At 45.1% G+C, this 16,040-nt stretch overlaps 1 protein-coding gene across 1 annotated transcript in view; it reads right to left on the bottom strand.

The window, feature by feature from the left end:
* Nucleotides 1-16,040, bottom strand: part of LOC122562959 (F-actin-monooxygenase MICAL3-like) — a 201,072-nt gene that overhangs the window by 117,857 nt on the left and 67,175 nt on the right. The window contains exons 8-10 of the mRNA XM_043716261.1: nt 15,674-15,756; nt 11,972-12,056; nt 5,610-5,802 (exon numbers count right to left, since the gene is read on the bottom strand). Coding sequence (XP_043572196.1) covers nt 5,610-5,802; nt 11,972-12,056; nt 15,674-15,756 — 361 coding nt within the window. The remainder of the gene's footprint in view (nt 1-5,609; nt 5,803-11,971; nt 12,057-15,673; nt 15,757-16,040) is intronic.

Genomic DNA, 16,040 nt, shown 5'->3' with positions numbered 1-16,040 from the left:
GGGGGGGGGGGGGGGGGGGGGGGGGGGGTTGGAGTTGTTTTATTGGAGTGGTGTAAACCAAGGAAGGGGGATGGGAAGGTTCCTTGTGGAAGGCAGGGGGGGGGGGGGGGGGATGGAGAGGGGAAGATGTTCTTAGTGGTGGGGTCTAGTTGGAGTTGGCAGACGTGTTTAAGGATGATACATTTGATGTGAAGACTGACAGGGCAGTATGTGAAGACAAGAGAGATCCTGTCTTTGTTGCGTTTGGAGGGAGGAGGTTTAGAGCAGTGGAACAAGGAATGGAGGTGGTGCGGTGGAGGGCTGTCTGGATGGCAGAGGGGGGAAGCACTTTGTTCGAAATAGGTGGACATCTGGGATGCTTGTGAGTCCGAGCAGATGCGATGGAGGTGGAGGACTGGGAAAAGAGGTTTGAGTTCTAGCAGGATACTGGGTGAGAGGAGGTGTGTTCCAGAGAGTTATGGGAGTCTGTGGGTTTGTAGTAAAAGTCCGTCTGTAGTCTGTCGCCAGAGATGGAAATGGAGAGGTCAAGAAAGAGGGATGGAGATGTCCAAGAAAGACCAAGTGAATCTGAGGGCGGGATGGAAGTTGTGGGCGAAGTCGATGAACTACTCCAGTTCAGCCTGAGTGCAGGATGCTGCGCCAGTGCAGCCATCAATGTAATGGCGGAAGAGTTGGGGCACAGTGCCTGTGTAGGTACTGAGGAGGGACTGTTCGACAGAGCAGACAAAGTGGCTGGGGCCTATCAGAGTGCCCATGGCCACCCCCTGGATTTAGAGGAAATGGGAGGAGGTAATGGAAAAGTTATTAAGGGTGAGGACTAATTTGGCAAGGTGGAGGAGGATATTGGTGGAGGAGGACTGGATGGGTCTGTTGGAGAGGAAGATGTCGAGAGCCTGAGCGCCATCTTTGTGGGGTATGGATGCGTATAAGGACTGCATGTCCATAGTGAAGATAAAGCACTGGGTCAGAGAACTGGAAGTTACTTAAGAGGTGGAGGGCATGGTTAGTGTCGCGAATGTAGGTGGGAAGTGCCTGGACCAACAGGGAGAGGATGGAGTTGAGGTATGAGGAAATAAGTTCGGTGGGACAGGAGCATGCAGAGATGATGGGTTGGCCGAGCTAACTGGGCTTGTGGATCTTCAGGAGCAAGTAAAACTGGACGGTGTAGGGCTGGAGGACTATGAGGTTGGTGGCACACAAAATGACAAAGCAGGAAGGGTAATTGCCCTGATAGTCAAGAATGGTGGAAAGACATTAGCAAGGAAGAATCTAACCTGGGGAGAGCATTCATTTCTGGAAATGAGGAATAGCAAGGGGTCAGTAATGAAATTGAGAGAAACGTGTAAAGTCCCCTAACAATAGGTATACTGTTGAACAGAGAATTTAGCAAGAAATTATTGGAGCTTATAAGAAAGGCAATGTAATAATTATGGAGTATTTAAATCTTCCTATACACTGAGACAATTAAAATGGCAGATGTGGTCTGCCTGACAAAAGGTTAATACGCATGAGAGTACAAGGTACCATGGGTAATATATTAGATGGAGAGAGGATTGGTTAACAGACCGAAAGCAGAACATAAATGGTGCTTTTCAAGTTTACAGGTAGTAACTAATGGAGCACAGGGATCAATTTTGGTGCCTTAACTATTTGCAATCTATAACCAGTTTAGATTTGATGGAGAGATCAGGAGTAGTGTCTCTATGTTTACTGACCACACACAACAGTGTAAGGAAGATGCAAAGAGATGCAAAAAAATTTTGGGTCGGGTGAGGGGGTAAAATGGGGGTAGATGGATGAGAAACTGGGCAAATGCTAAGTTTACATGTAGGAATAAAAATACAGAATATTCTTCAAAAAGTGTGAACCTTGTAAACGTTGATATGCAGATACAGAAAACAATTAGGAAAGTGTTAACTTTTATTGCGAGGGGATTGGAGGACAGAAATGAAGAAGCCTTGTTGCAATCGACAGGATGTTGGTGAAACCACACCTGGAATATTGCAGCTCTCGTCTCCACATTTCAAGAAGAGGATCCTTGCATTAGAGGTGATACAGTAAAGGTTCACTACATTGGTCCCTGCAATGACAGGCCTCTCCTATGATGAGAGGCTGAGTCCATAAACCTGTAACAAGTAGGAGTAGATGAGTCTGCTCTGCCATTCAATGAGATCATGACTAATCTGATAATCCTTAACTTTAATTTTCTGCCTTTTGTCTATAACACTTGATTCCCTCACTGATTAAAATTCTGTTCATCTAGTTTTTGATTTTACTTGATGACCCAGCCTTGACAGCTGCCTGTGGTAAGAATTCCTCAAAATTCTCAGTGGAAATTCCTCCTTTTCTCCATTACAATAGGCTGACCGCTTACTCTGATATTATGTCCTTCTCTAGCTGGCCTTCAAAGACAATATACTTTCTTCGTATCACAGTGTGGTCTGACGAGTGCCTTGTACTGTTTTAGGAAGACCTCCCTATTTTTATACCCCATTCCCTTTGGAATAAAGGCCAACATTACATTTGCCTTCCCGATTTGCTTCTGAAATTGCGTATTAGCTTTTTATGATTTATGAGCTTCTGAACAAAAGCTTTCAGCAGACCTTTCCCACTTCAATAATATTCAGCACTTCTATTCTTCCTGCTATAGTGCACAATCTCATATTTTCTCACATTGCACTCCTTGTTTAATCTATTTCCTGCTCAGACTTTTTGTGTCATCCTTAGCACTTACCTTGCCATTTATTTTTATGTCTTCTGCAAACTAGGAGATTGTACATTCACTTTCCTGATCTGGGTCTTGAAAATATGTTGTTAATAATTTGTGGTCTCAGCACTGATCCCTGTGACTCTCAATAGTTATAGGTCACCATCCTGATGATTCCAATTCTCTATCAAGTAACCAATCCTCTATCAGTCCCAATACACTATCGCCAATGCCTTAGGCTCTACTATTGGGTTAATATTGTCTTGGGTTTATGAGAAGTGAATTAATTAACATTCAAGACCTGGAAGGGGCTTGATGGGGTCGACACTAAGAGGTTATTCCCCTGTAGACTTTTCAGCAAGATGGTGGCAGAGTAGGACACACCACCCAGAGCTCCTCTGCTCTGCCTGTTTGTCTTCTATTTTTTTTCTTGCTTTTTAGCAGTTATTATGCAGCGCTAGGGGGAGGGAGTCCCGGATCAGGGCGAGGGGGAGGGAGTCCCGGAGCAGGGCGAGGGGGATGGAGTCCCGGAGCAGGGCGAGGGGGAGGGAGTCCCGGAGCAGGGCGAGGGGGATGGAGTCCCGGAGCAGGGCGAGGAGGAGGGAGTCCCGGAGCAGGGCGAGGGGGAGGGAGTCCCGGAGCAGGGCGAGGGGGAGGGAGTCCCGGAGCAGGGCGAGGGGGAGGGAGTCCCGGAGCAGGGCGAGGGGGAGGGAGTCCCGGAGCAGCGCTAGGGGGAGGGAGTCCTGGAGCAGCGCGAGGGGGAGGGAGTCCCGGAGCAGAGCGAGGGGGAGGGGGTCCCGGAGCAGAGCGAGGGGGAGGGAGTCATAGAGTCATAGAGATGAATAGCACGGAAACAGACCCTTCGGTCCAACCCGTCCATGCCGACCAGATAACTCAACCCAATCTAGTCCACCTGCCAGCACCCGGCCCATATCCCTCCAATCCCTTCCTATTCATATACCCATCCAAGTGCCTCTTAAATGTTGCAATTGTACCAGCCTCCACCACTTCCTCTGGCAGCTCATTCCATACACGCACCACCCTCTGCGTGAAAAAGTTGAGCCTCAGGTCTCTTTTATATCTTTCTCCTCTCACCCTAGGCCTATGCCCTCTTGTTCAGCCTCTCCCTGTAGCTCAAATCCTCCAACCCTGGCAACATCCTTGTAAATCGTTTCTGAACCCTTCCAAGTTTCACAACATCTTTCCGATAGGAAGGAGACCAGAATTGCATGGAAGAGTCCCCGGTGCAGTGCAACATACCTTGGTGCTGCTGAGTGCCAGTGCAGAGTGCACTGGTGGCTTGGAGCAGAGCAGAACAGTCGTTGGACTGGGGCCTAGTGCGGGCGATCTGACCACTTGCTGAGTTGCTGGTATTTGAAATTCTTTACCGGACAGTAATGTCAATCCTTTAACTATCTGATAACTATTTTACTTCCAACTTATTTTCTCAACACAGTAATTAATGCTACTACTTTTCCTTTTATTCCTCTTATGTATCCAAGATTTGTACCTTGGTGCTTGTACCTAAGATGGCATCATGAGGGGCAGCCATTGTAAACACTTTTCACTGTACTCCTGGGTTCAGTGGTTAGCACTGCTGCCTCACAGCACCAGGGACCAGAATTCGATTCCAGTCTCGGGCGACTGTCTGTGTGGAGTTTGCATATTCTCCCCATGTCTGCGTGGGTTTCCTCCGGGTGCTCCGGTTTCCTCCCACAATCCAAAGATGTGCAGGTCAGGTGAACTGGCCATGTTAAATTGCTCGTAGCTTTCAGGAGCATTAGTCAGGGGTAAATGTAGTGTAATGGGGTAGGGGGAATGGGTCTGGGTGGGTTAGTCTTCAGAGAGTCGGTGTGGACTAGTTGGGCCGAATGGCCTGTTGCCACACTGTGAGGATTCTATGATTCTACAATTCCTGAACTTCTGAACTGGAGTTCATGGGATAATAAAGGATATTCTATTCTATTCTGGATAGGAAAACTAAAACAAATTGACATGGGCTCAGGATCGGGACTAAAATGAGTGGAAATGTCTTCATTGAAATGGTTGTGAATCTTTGGATATGTGATTGCAGGCTCAACCAGAAATGGAGGAGTGATTAAAATCAGGAAGACTCAAGGTCAGAGAAATGGGATCACAGATATCTCAGAGATTGTGGAGTTGGAGGAAGTTAGGGAGATGGAGAAGGAATGGATCTGGGAGAGGTTAGAAAATGAGGAGATTATTACGTGAAGGCATTAATTGACTAGTAGCTGATTAAGTCAGTAAGGCTGAGAGCTCATAAACACACATCAGAAGTGTGGATAATGCTACCCCTTGCACCTACACACCCCCTCCCCCAGCAGCTTGCCCCAACACTGATCCTCTGCCTAATCCAACACTGCCCTCCCCTCTCACTCTCCTCCCCTGTCACCCACACTCCCCCTCCCGACACTCCTCTCCCACTCCCAAAGCACTCCCCAACCTGTGTCCTGTCACCCACAACCCCCCTCCCGCCTCAGCATCAACACTACCCCTCTCCTGACATGCTCCTCTCTCTCCCCTGACATGCTCCTCTCTCTCCCCTGACATGCTCCTCTCTCTCCCCTGACATGCTCCTCTCTCTGTCTTCCCGTGACAACCACACTTCTCTCTCTCTTGGAGCCTACACTTCCCTTGGCCCTGCATCTCCGACACCCGTTCTCTTATAAACACCTATCCTCTCCCTGACAACCCGATCCCATACTCTCACCAAATGATGCCAATCATCCCAATCTACCAATATTGATCCTCCACCCCAAACACACTCTCCACTCACCTCACACTCTCAGTCTCCCCTACACACTCTTTGCCCCTAACACCCTCACACAATACTCTTTCTGCCCCTGCCCCATACAAGTTGCCACCCCCCACGCACACTGACCTGCTGTCTGGCTCCTGGCTGATTTGCTGAAATGCACTGCTCAGGTTGTGTTCTGCAAGTGTCTCCTCAGGTACCTCCTGGAGATCTTCCTCACGCTCCAGTGAAACCCGGATATTTTCCAACTCAATCCTCTCGGGAGTGCTTCGTATTCGCTTTGCCTGGCATGGCTCTGCCAGGGCATCAGTAAACGCCACTGGAACAAGAAGACAAACCTCTATACAGTGGGTCAGGTGAAGAGATGACAAAGATCACACACAGTTAAACATCTGGTGACATTAAAGGTGGCTGTCTTGGATTAACAGAATTAGGAAAGCAACAGGAGGAGGGAAGACAGAGGATTCCAGCTGAATAAGAGAACACAGCAGCGACCAAAAATCTCATCTTGAATATAATCAATGATGGAGCTTCCACAACAATCTGATTGACCCCTGATTGTGAGTCTTTTGTTCAAAATTCCTCAGTATGGGGGAAATACCTTTCAGTATCAGACCCACCAATCCCCTTCAGAATCCAAGTTGCTTCATTGCGATCACCTCTTGAACTCCAATATCATCCCAGTTTATTCAGCCTCTTGTTGATTGTATAACAGCAATAAGCCTTCCCTATTCCTGCACTCTAATTCTCCATGCAGTAAAGGCCAACATGACAGCTACCTTTTGAATTGCTTTGCTATACTTAAGTGCTAACTTAAAATCAGCCCATTTTTGCTCAGCCTTTGTTTGCTGTTCTCTAGCTGCTCCAATGCCCATGATTAGGCCCAACTCCATGAGCCATACCTGTATTTTAATCTTTTACTTAAATACAGGTATAGTGCTCCTATTGGACACCTTGCGATAGCGTTTTTGTAACTACAAAGGTAAGAAATTTGTAAGTAATGATTGCTTTTCCAGAACTGCATGTTGACTTTGATTGCATATTCTTACATTTGAGTTACAGGAAGCTGGTATGCAGGACCAGCAGGGAATAAGGAGGGCAAATGGAATTTGGCATTTATTGCTAAATGATTATCGTATCAAAGTAGGGAAGTGCTGTTGCAACAAAGGATTAGTGAGACCACCTCAGGTGGTATGCAGTTCTGGTCCCCTTACTTGTGGAAGGGGATAACCGCACCGGAGGCAGTTCAAAGAGGTTCCACAAGATTAATTCCAGAGATGAAAGGTTTATTTTATGAAGAGCGATTCAGCAATTTAGGTCTATGCTTTTTAGAGTTTAGAAGAATGAGAGGCAATCTAATTGGGCTACATAAGATCCTAAAGGGGATACGACAAAGTAGAAGCAGAGCAGTTGTGGGGCAAGGAGTCGTCACAGTTTTAGGATAGGTGGTGGCAGATTTAAAACAGAGATGGGGAGGAATTACTTCTCTCAAAGAGTTGTGAACCTGTGGAATACACTACCCAGAGTGTGGTGGATGCTCCGACACTGAATAAATTTAAGGAAGAGATTTTTAATTAGTCACAGGTTGAAAGGTTATGGAGAGCAGGCAGGAAAATGTAGTTGAGGCCAAGATGAGATAGCCATGATCATATTAAATAGGGGACTAGGTTCCAGGGTCTGAATTATCTTATGTGTCGTGGTTTCTCATGGAATTAAGCTTCTTCCAGAATTATTTCCATTTCCTGCACTTTCCCAATGGCCCACCTCAGGCTAACAGAGTTGTATGTCCCTGCTTGGACATTCTGAATTGGAGAAGTTGCTTTGAAAGTACAACCCTTTCTTTTCCCCTTCTTACATTCCCTCCCAAACCCTTCCTGACACCCCTCCTCTCCCTCTCTGTAGTTTCCTTACTTTGCATTGTTCCTCGTTTTATCAAAACCCCTTTGGGTTATGGGATTACTCACTGTTTCCCCCGGTGGCATTTGAAGAGCTTGGAGTCTCTCACACAACCTTGTGAAAATTCTATTAAAGCCCAGCAGCCTGGACACTGAGAAACAGCTTTCACACACACACTGCTTACTGGCATAAGGTCAGGTTTCACATTCAGCTAAGCCTGACATACAAATGCTGTAGGACAGTGCTCTGCCTGTCGGAGACCTTTCTTCTAAAGGCAGAAACGATGAAAGAAATCGTATGAAATAAGACAAGTAATCACGCAGCCATACCAACAGCTAAACCATCTCCCTGCAGCAAAAGAGCAAATGCACACATCTCTTGTCCAGCAAGCAAATCAGAACATCCTGCATTAGTCTGATAATTTTCATTTTTTTTTGATCAATTTCTCTCTCTCTTCCCCTTTCTCTTCTCCAAATATTCTCTCTATCCCTCTCTCTTCTAGGACACTCTCTCTGTCCCTTTTTTCTGATTATTCTCTCTCTCCCTTTTCTCCAATCTCCAATTCTCTTGCACCATCACCCTTCCCTGATCATTCTTTCTCTCTCTCCCTCTAACCTGATCATTCTCTCCCTCCTTCACTCTTCTATTGTTCTTTATCTGTCCTTCTCTCTTCTCTAAATCACTCTCTGCCTTTTCTCTTAACGTACCCTTTTTGTCCTTTCAACAAAACCAGTTTGCAAACTTACAGTAAAATAATGCTTTTAACATTGCCAGTATTTACAGATCATTCTATAATTCTTCTTTAATTGCATAGTCATTGATCCATTACACTTTGGTGTATGCTGACCTGGCTGTTGCTTCCAAGACATTGTCATTTTTCTCAGTCTCTCTTCTTCTCTAAGCAAATGTGGTTGGCTTCCTCTCTGCTGCCTTCACTACGTGCTGATAGGAGTGAGCGTGATACATAAATCGCTGGTGTCAGCTTCCACACTGAGATTCATTCTGACCTGTTGTACACGTACTCAATGGATTGTGAATAGGGCATTAATTTGCTGCTATGTTATTGAATTTCAATCAGTCCCAATGTCAATTTAACCATCAGTCACTGGGTCAGTGGATCACCACGCCGCTGTACTCATCAGTCACTATGTTACTGGATCACTACCAGTCATTGTGTTATTGGATCACTAATTGGTGACTAGATCATCACCAGTCACCAGCTCACTGGATAACTGTCACCATGCCACTTGATCACTAGTCACCAAATCACTGGATTGCTGGTCACTGTCTCAATGTCAGTTATCATGGATCAACAGTCACAATTTCACAAGATCACCATCAATCTCCATATCATTTGATCACCATGAAGTCACTGTGTTGTTGGGTCCCCGGTCATTGATGTGTCATTGAATTGTCTCCGTTTGTTGCATCATGGATTTCTATTGGTCAACATCTCACTGGATTCCTTTACTTATGTCTCTATAACGTCGCATTGCCGGTTGCATTGTCAGTAGATCACCAACAATCACCGTGTTGCTTAATTTCCAACAAATGCTATCTCTCAGGATACTCACCAATGTGTATGTGTGACTGGATCTGGAATGGTCACTGTGCCATTGGACCTCCACCAGCCACCACATTGCTGGATCCCCATTTGCCACCCTCTCATTGGATTGCAATCGGTTATATTTAACTGGATTAAATTTGGTGCCTGCAACACAACCGAATCCTCATCCATCCCTATGTCACTGCACCCCAATGGATGCCTAATTGATTGGATCGCCATCAGTTATTGTGATACTGAATCACTAATCAGCCATCAGTTACCAGGTTAGTTTATCCCAATTGTGCTACTAGATCCAAAATCTCTGCTCACTGGACCCTCCTTCATCACCATGACACTGGATCTTGATCTGAGTGCAATAACTCACTACTTTAACATTTGTGTCTATGGATTAACCTGAATTGAGCTGCTTCACCCTTGCAGCTCCATCCTCACTGGGATTAATTGTTGATTTGGATTCACATTGTGCTGGTGTGAAAACAGTCATGAATTAATTACTGTTGCAAATCTTCTAATCTGTGTCAGAATCCGGAGTTCAAGAAACGACAGGCCACTCAGTTGAACCTCTGGTGGGGAAGCTATTGAAAGCAATTCTGAGGGACAGAATTAATCTACATTTGGAGAAGCAGGGATTAATCAGCATAGTTTATTCACGAGGAGGTCATGTCTGACCAACTTGATTGAATTTTTCAAAGAGGTGACCAGGTGAGCAGATTAAGGCAATACTTTTGATATACTCTATTTGGACTTCAGCAAGGCATTTGATAAGGTCCCGTATGGGAGGCTATAGCAAAGGTAAAAACCCATGGGATCTAAGGAAATCCAGCAAATTGGATCCACAATTTTTCTGAGTATCAGGAAGCAGAGAGTGATGGTTGAGGGGAGTGTTTTACCTGGAGGTTTGTGCTCAGTTGGGTTCCAAAGGGTTCATTGTTGGGATCCTTGGTGTTTGTGGTTGACATAAATGATTTACATTGAACATAGGAGGGTTGATCGGTAAATTTGCAGATGATATAAAAATTGATGGGCTGGTAAACAGTGAGGACAATAGTCTTAGATGACAACAGGATATTGAAGCGTGGGTCAGATGGGCTGATCAATGGCAAATGGAATTCAATCTGTACACATGAGGTGATACAGTACAAACAAGGCAAGGGAATACATGATGCTGCTGAGAAACTGGAACTCACTACTTTTGAGGGTGGTCGAGGCAAAACCCTTATACATTTAAGATGTACTTCGATGTAATGCCAAGGCCACGAGCCAAGTGTTGGAAAATGGGATTAGGTTAGCTGGTTCACAGAATCCCTATAGTGCAAACAGGGGCCATTTGGCCCATCGAGTCAGCACTACCTCTCCAAAATGCGTCCAGCCCAGCCTCACCACATCTAGCCCACACCCCTTCCTTGTAATCGCGCATTTCCCATGACTAACCCACCGTGCCTGCACATCCCTGAACACGAACGGTAATTTAGCATGGCCAGTCTACCTAACCCTGCACATTGTTAGACCTTTGCACCCTGTGGAAACCCATACAGACGCAGGGAGAACATGCACATTCCACACAGCCCAAGGCTGGAGTCAAAATCAGTTGTTTTTGAGTGGTTAAGACTCAATGGGCTGAAAGGCCTTTTTCAGTACAGTAGACCTCGATGATTCTGAGACCCCTATGTTCAACCCAGATCAGACAAAACATTATACACCCATGCTATTTTTTGGGCCATGCTTCCGATGAACAGTCCTGCAGATCTTACGGAGCTCAGAAATCTGAGACAAAAGAGCCCAGGAAACTCCCATGGAAGCCACATTCACGTTTTACAGCACCAGCTGTGATATCCAAGGAAGCAAACACCATTGAAACGGCCCACAGTGTCTTTGACAAGCTATTGGGAGAAAGTACGGTCAGTGGGTGCTGAAGGTGGGTAAGTGGTGAAGAGGCAGGCAGGTGGGTGAGTGAGACGGCTGAGTAACGAGATGGGTGGGTGAGGAGGTTGGGCGGTGAGGTGGCTGAGGGGGTCGGGTGATGAGGTATATGAGGGGATAGGGTGATGAGTTGGGTGAGAGGATAGGGTGATGAGGTAGGCGGGTGACGGGATTGGTGCCAGTTGATACTGGGCAGTGGTAGGTGTGAGGCTTTGGACAGTTGGTGGGCTAGAGGGAAGTGAGAGTCAGGGGTAAGTTGCTGTAGTAGCATGGGTCAGTGGGTAGTCAAATTGGACAGATTCAGGAGCTGACCGGTCTAACATTCCCTGGCTAATGATCTGTCAGTGAGTCAGCAACCTCAGATATCTCTGACAGCCTGGAATTTTATAAACATTTCTGGATGCCCAGTACTCACTCACTTGATGTTTCAACTTCCTTAACAATTCCCCAGAAATTGAGAGGGATCCCAATGTACATTTTGGGAAATGGGAAGGGGTGGAGTATACCCAATCTCTGACTATCCAGATACTGGAAGATCTGGACCAGTTAACCATCTGCTGGTGGAACCTTGCTGGAAGTTGGTGCTAGCTAAAATATCCAGGCACAGGCAAAGTGGCGGTAGCAGATTTATTTGTGCAGTTATCACAGTTGCAGAGCAGAGACAATGCTCAAAGTTGTTTTTGCGTTTATCAGGGAAGCATAATTTGGGTGAATTTGGGAAAAGATTGTGAATCAGGTGGAACTGCGAGGCAGGGGGGACTATGAGGGCTCAGTCCTGAGGGCGTTTATAGCAGCAATGAGGCAGAGAGAGACTGAAAACCAGAGGTTCATCCCCAGCAGCAAGCCTGTGTCTCAGTTACAGCACTGGGGATTCTAATCTTCTGGCCTGTGAATCTCCTCACAGACTCTCTCACACAACACCAGAGACAGTAGAGGACAGGGAGTGGGAGTATGAGGTTCTCCTGCTGATTCCCTTCTTAGCTTTCGGAATCTGTTGAGCTGCCTGCCTCGTAAATCCATCGGTTCATTTCAATGCACAGCCTAGCAATGCTGCCCTTCATTGGGCAAGGAATCCAATCGTTGTCAAGCAGAGCACAACATCTACCTGCAGCTTCGTCTGTGTAGTGCATCTTGGAGTCCGGCGCTTCAACCGGGTTCATGGTTGGCAGCGGGGGAGGAGAAACCTTCTCCTAGACAAAACAAAAAGCAAAAGGAAGAAAAGGTGAGAAAAGGGAGTATTCAACATGGACTATCAACTGGACCATACAGAAAAGACCAGTTGTACACAGCAACACAGGGGACAAACCAACTATACATAGTAGTACAGGGGAGAGACAGACTGTAACAGCAGAACAGGAGACTGACTGTACATAGTAGTACAGGGGATAGACCAACAGTACGCAGCAATACAGGAGATAGACTAACTGTACACAGCACCACTGGAGACAGACTGATTGTACATAGCAGTATAGAGAACTGATGAACTATACACACCAGAACAGGGGACAGACCAACTGTGCACAGAAGCAAATGGAAATCACTGACTCGTACACACCAGGACAGGGAACCCACTGACTGACTTAAATGACAAAAGATAGAGGTAAACTCTCAGAATGAGAGATCCAAGTGACTAGTGAGAATGGGGAGTTGGAGGAAATTAGTAAGAAGATTATACTGGTGAATTTAATAGGGTTGAAAGTTGATAAATCTCCAGGACCTGATGGTCTACATCTCATAGTGCTGAAGGAGGTGGCTACAGAGGTAGTTGATGCATTGGTGATTATCTTCTAAAATTCTATCGATTCTGGAGTGATTTCTACTGATTAGAAGGTAGCAAATGTCAGCCCATTATTTTAGAGAGGAGTGAGTCAAAAAAACATGGGACTCCAAGATTAATAGCCTTATATCAGTAGTAGGGAAACTGCTGCAATTTATTATAAAGGACACTTGGATATCATTAATCTGATTGGATATAGTACAAATTTGCAAATGGAAAATCATGTCTGATGAACTTGGAGTTTTTCGAAGATTCAACTACAAAATTGATAAACAAGATAAAGTCCTGCACAGGAGGCTGGTTCAAAAAATAAAAGCACATGGGAAAGAACGTGATGTATTGGTGTGGATTAATGATTGGCTAAGAGACAGAAAATAGACAATCAGAGTAAATAGGTGTTTCTCATGTTGGCAGCCTTGGATCTCAGCTGTGCACAACATATATCAATGATTTGGAACTGGAGATCAAGTGCCTTCTTGCAGCACAAGGGTAGTGTCCTACCCCGGGACCGAGAAACCCGAGTTCAAGTCCCACCTGCACCAGGGTCCCAGGTTCGATTCTCGCCTCGGGTGACTGTCTGTGTGGAGTTTGCACATTCTCCCCGTGTCTGTGTGGGTTTCCTCCGGGTGCTCCGGTTTCCTCCCACAGTCCAAAGATGTGCAGGTCAGGTGAATTGGCCATGCTAAATTGCCCGTAGTGTTAGGTGCATTAGTCAGAGGGAAATGGGTCTGGGTGGGTTACTCTTCAGAGGGTCGATGTGGACTTGTTGGGCCGAAGGGCCTGTTTCCACACTGTAGGGAATCTAATCTAATCTAAACAGGAATGAGTACTGAGGAAGATGACAACTTCAGGAGGACTTGGGCAGGCTTCGTGATTGGGCAACAACTTGGCAGATGGAACATAAAGTGGAAAAATGCGACGTTATCTACTGTGACAGGAGAAATGAATGTACAAAAGTTGTAAAGTATTAGACGTCCTTATTGATAAGTCAGTCACTGAAGACTGACATGTAAATGCTGCAAGCCATTAGGAATTAGGTCTTATCACAAGAGGATTTGAGTACAGGAGTACTGAAGTCCGGCTTCACTTGATAGGAAGTGGTTAGACCACACCTGGAGTACTGTATGCAGTTTTAATCTCCTTATCCAAGGAAGAACACTATTGTCAGAGAGGGAAAGTTCACCAGACGTGTTTTTGGGATGACAGGACAGTTCAATGTAGAGAAGTTAGTCAAACAGGGCCCACATTCTCTTGAGTTTTGAACAATGACAGGTGACCTTATTGAAACTTACAAAATACTTAATATATAGTAGGTATAAGAAGGTAAGATCTTTCCTCTGGTTGGGGTTTCTGGAACCAGGGGTCACAATTTAAAAGTAAGGGTATGCTACCTAAGTCAGTGATGAGGAGAAATGTTTTTACGCAGGTTTGTGAGCCTTCAGAACTCTCTACCACAAAGGGCTGTGAAAGCTCAGTCTTCAAATATATTTAAAATAGAGATTTCTGATTCCAACAGCGTACAGAGTCTGAGGGATGGGGTGGGTAAAAGACATTGAAGTGTTTCATCAGTCAGATCGTGTTCAATGGCAGGACAGGCGCAATGGACTGAATAGCCAGCAGGATTCAGAACGCACAGAATGCACACAACATGCCAGTGAACTATCTACACTGACAGTGCTGAAGACACAATAACTGTACATAACAGGAAAGGCAACACAGTGACTGCACAGATGGACAGTAAACACACAGACTGTTTACTAACTCTAAACAATTTGAGAGACAACCTACTGACTGCACGTAACAGGACAGTGAAGCCACTTTATTGTACACAACAGTACTATGAACATACTGACTGTACAGAACAGGACTGCATACAACAACTTTGGGAAGATATTGAAAGCACCCAGGTACAGTACTGAAACTAGAGAAACCCATCCCTAAAGCCTGGGTAGGTTTAATTTAGCTGTGACTTTCAGTCCTAATCAGGAAAATCTGAGGGCTTTTTCCTAGAGCTTTCAAATACCTGTGTTAAATATTCTCAGCTTCAAATAAACTCTTTAGGGATTTATTCAAATACTTCTGGTCTGGAACTATTAGGAATCATAGAAATATACATTTTTACAGCACTGAAAGAGGCCATTTCACCCATTGTGCCTGTACTGGCTCCTGAATGAGCTATCCAGCTAATCCCACTCTCCAGCCCTATTTCTGTAGTCCTCGAACTTCATCACTTTCAAATATATATCCAATCTCTCTCTCAATATCTACTGTGGAATCTGTCTCTCATAGGTGAACCATTGAGTCGAGAATTACTCTCCATGTTTGTTCTACCAAAATTCAATACTTCACATTTCTCTGCATTGAAACCATCTGCCATTTGGCCAAGGTGTCAATGTCCCTCATCTGTCGTTCAGCATCATCTTCACAATTCATTATTTGACCTAGGCAGTGGCAAATTTGCAGATTCAGCACTCAATAGCCATCTCTAAATTGTTTACATAAATCAGAAAATTAAACTCCTTGCTCTAAGATAACTTATTTTTACTATCGTCTCCCTTTCTCAGAAGTCCAGTTTTACACTTGATCTTCATCCAAGGACTTTTGCAGAACTGCTCCAAACTGAAACTAAAATAAAAAAAACGGTATTTTCAAATTCTGGGTGTTTCTCCTAATTCCAAAAAAAGAACCAAGTCCAGAAATTTCTCCCAGAAACCCTGATACCCAATTGGTTACCTTGCTCATTTGTGTATGTATAGAACATACAGAGAACTACCTCTAAAGCAAGTTGTTTGAAAAGAAATCACAATGGCTGCAGAAATACCTCGAAGTTAGTCATTAAAGCCTTCTCACACAAAGAAAAACCCACATGGCATGAATACAAAACTTAAAAATCCAAGTGTTTAAAAAGTGATGCTTTTATATCTGTATAAAAGCATACTGCCTCAATGTTTGAAACTCAGTGGATGAACCCACTCACCCCAAACCCTTTCCCCCCTGTACACCACCAAGCTCCCTAATGTAGGATGATACCTGGGCTTGTGCTGGAGGAGTTGCTGATCTTTTTCTTGCCTCCCTCCCTGCCAGTCGATAATGAGGCTTACAGTAGAATTTTCCTGCAAAATAACAGCTTTGGTTAAACAAGAGCAAGAATTCACCAGAGAGTGACCATGAACACTCACCCATATGGCATCCTGAAACAGTTATAGCAGAGGAACCAGGATATATCCACTGCACTGTAACAACAACAGAGTAACTGCAAAACCATCAGCCTGTAGTAAGAAGCATCACCAACGGTAGAGTAACTGGGAAGGTATTGATTGGGAAACATTTATTGCACAGGAATAGGAAACATCAATCAAATAAAAGGTGGTTTGATGGGATGGGTTTAGGATGGGGG

This window comes from Chiloscyllium plagiosum, chromosome 26 (genome assembly GCF_004010195.1).
Source record: "Chiloscyllium plagiosum isolate BGI_BamShark_2017 chromosome 26, ASM401019v2, whole genome shotgun sequence".
Lineage (NCBI taxonomy): Eukaryota > Metazoa > Chordata > Chondrichthyes > Orectolobiformes > Hemiscylliidae > Chiloscyllium > Chiloscyllium plagiosum.
The sequence above is the reverse complement of the archived record's forward strand: the minus strand, read 5'-3'. Positions and strand labels throughout refer to the sequence as shown.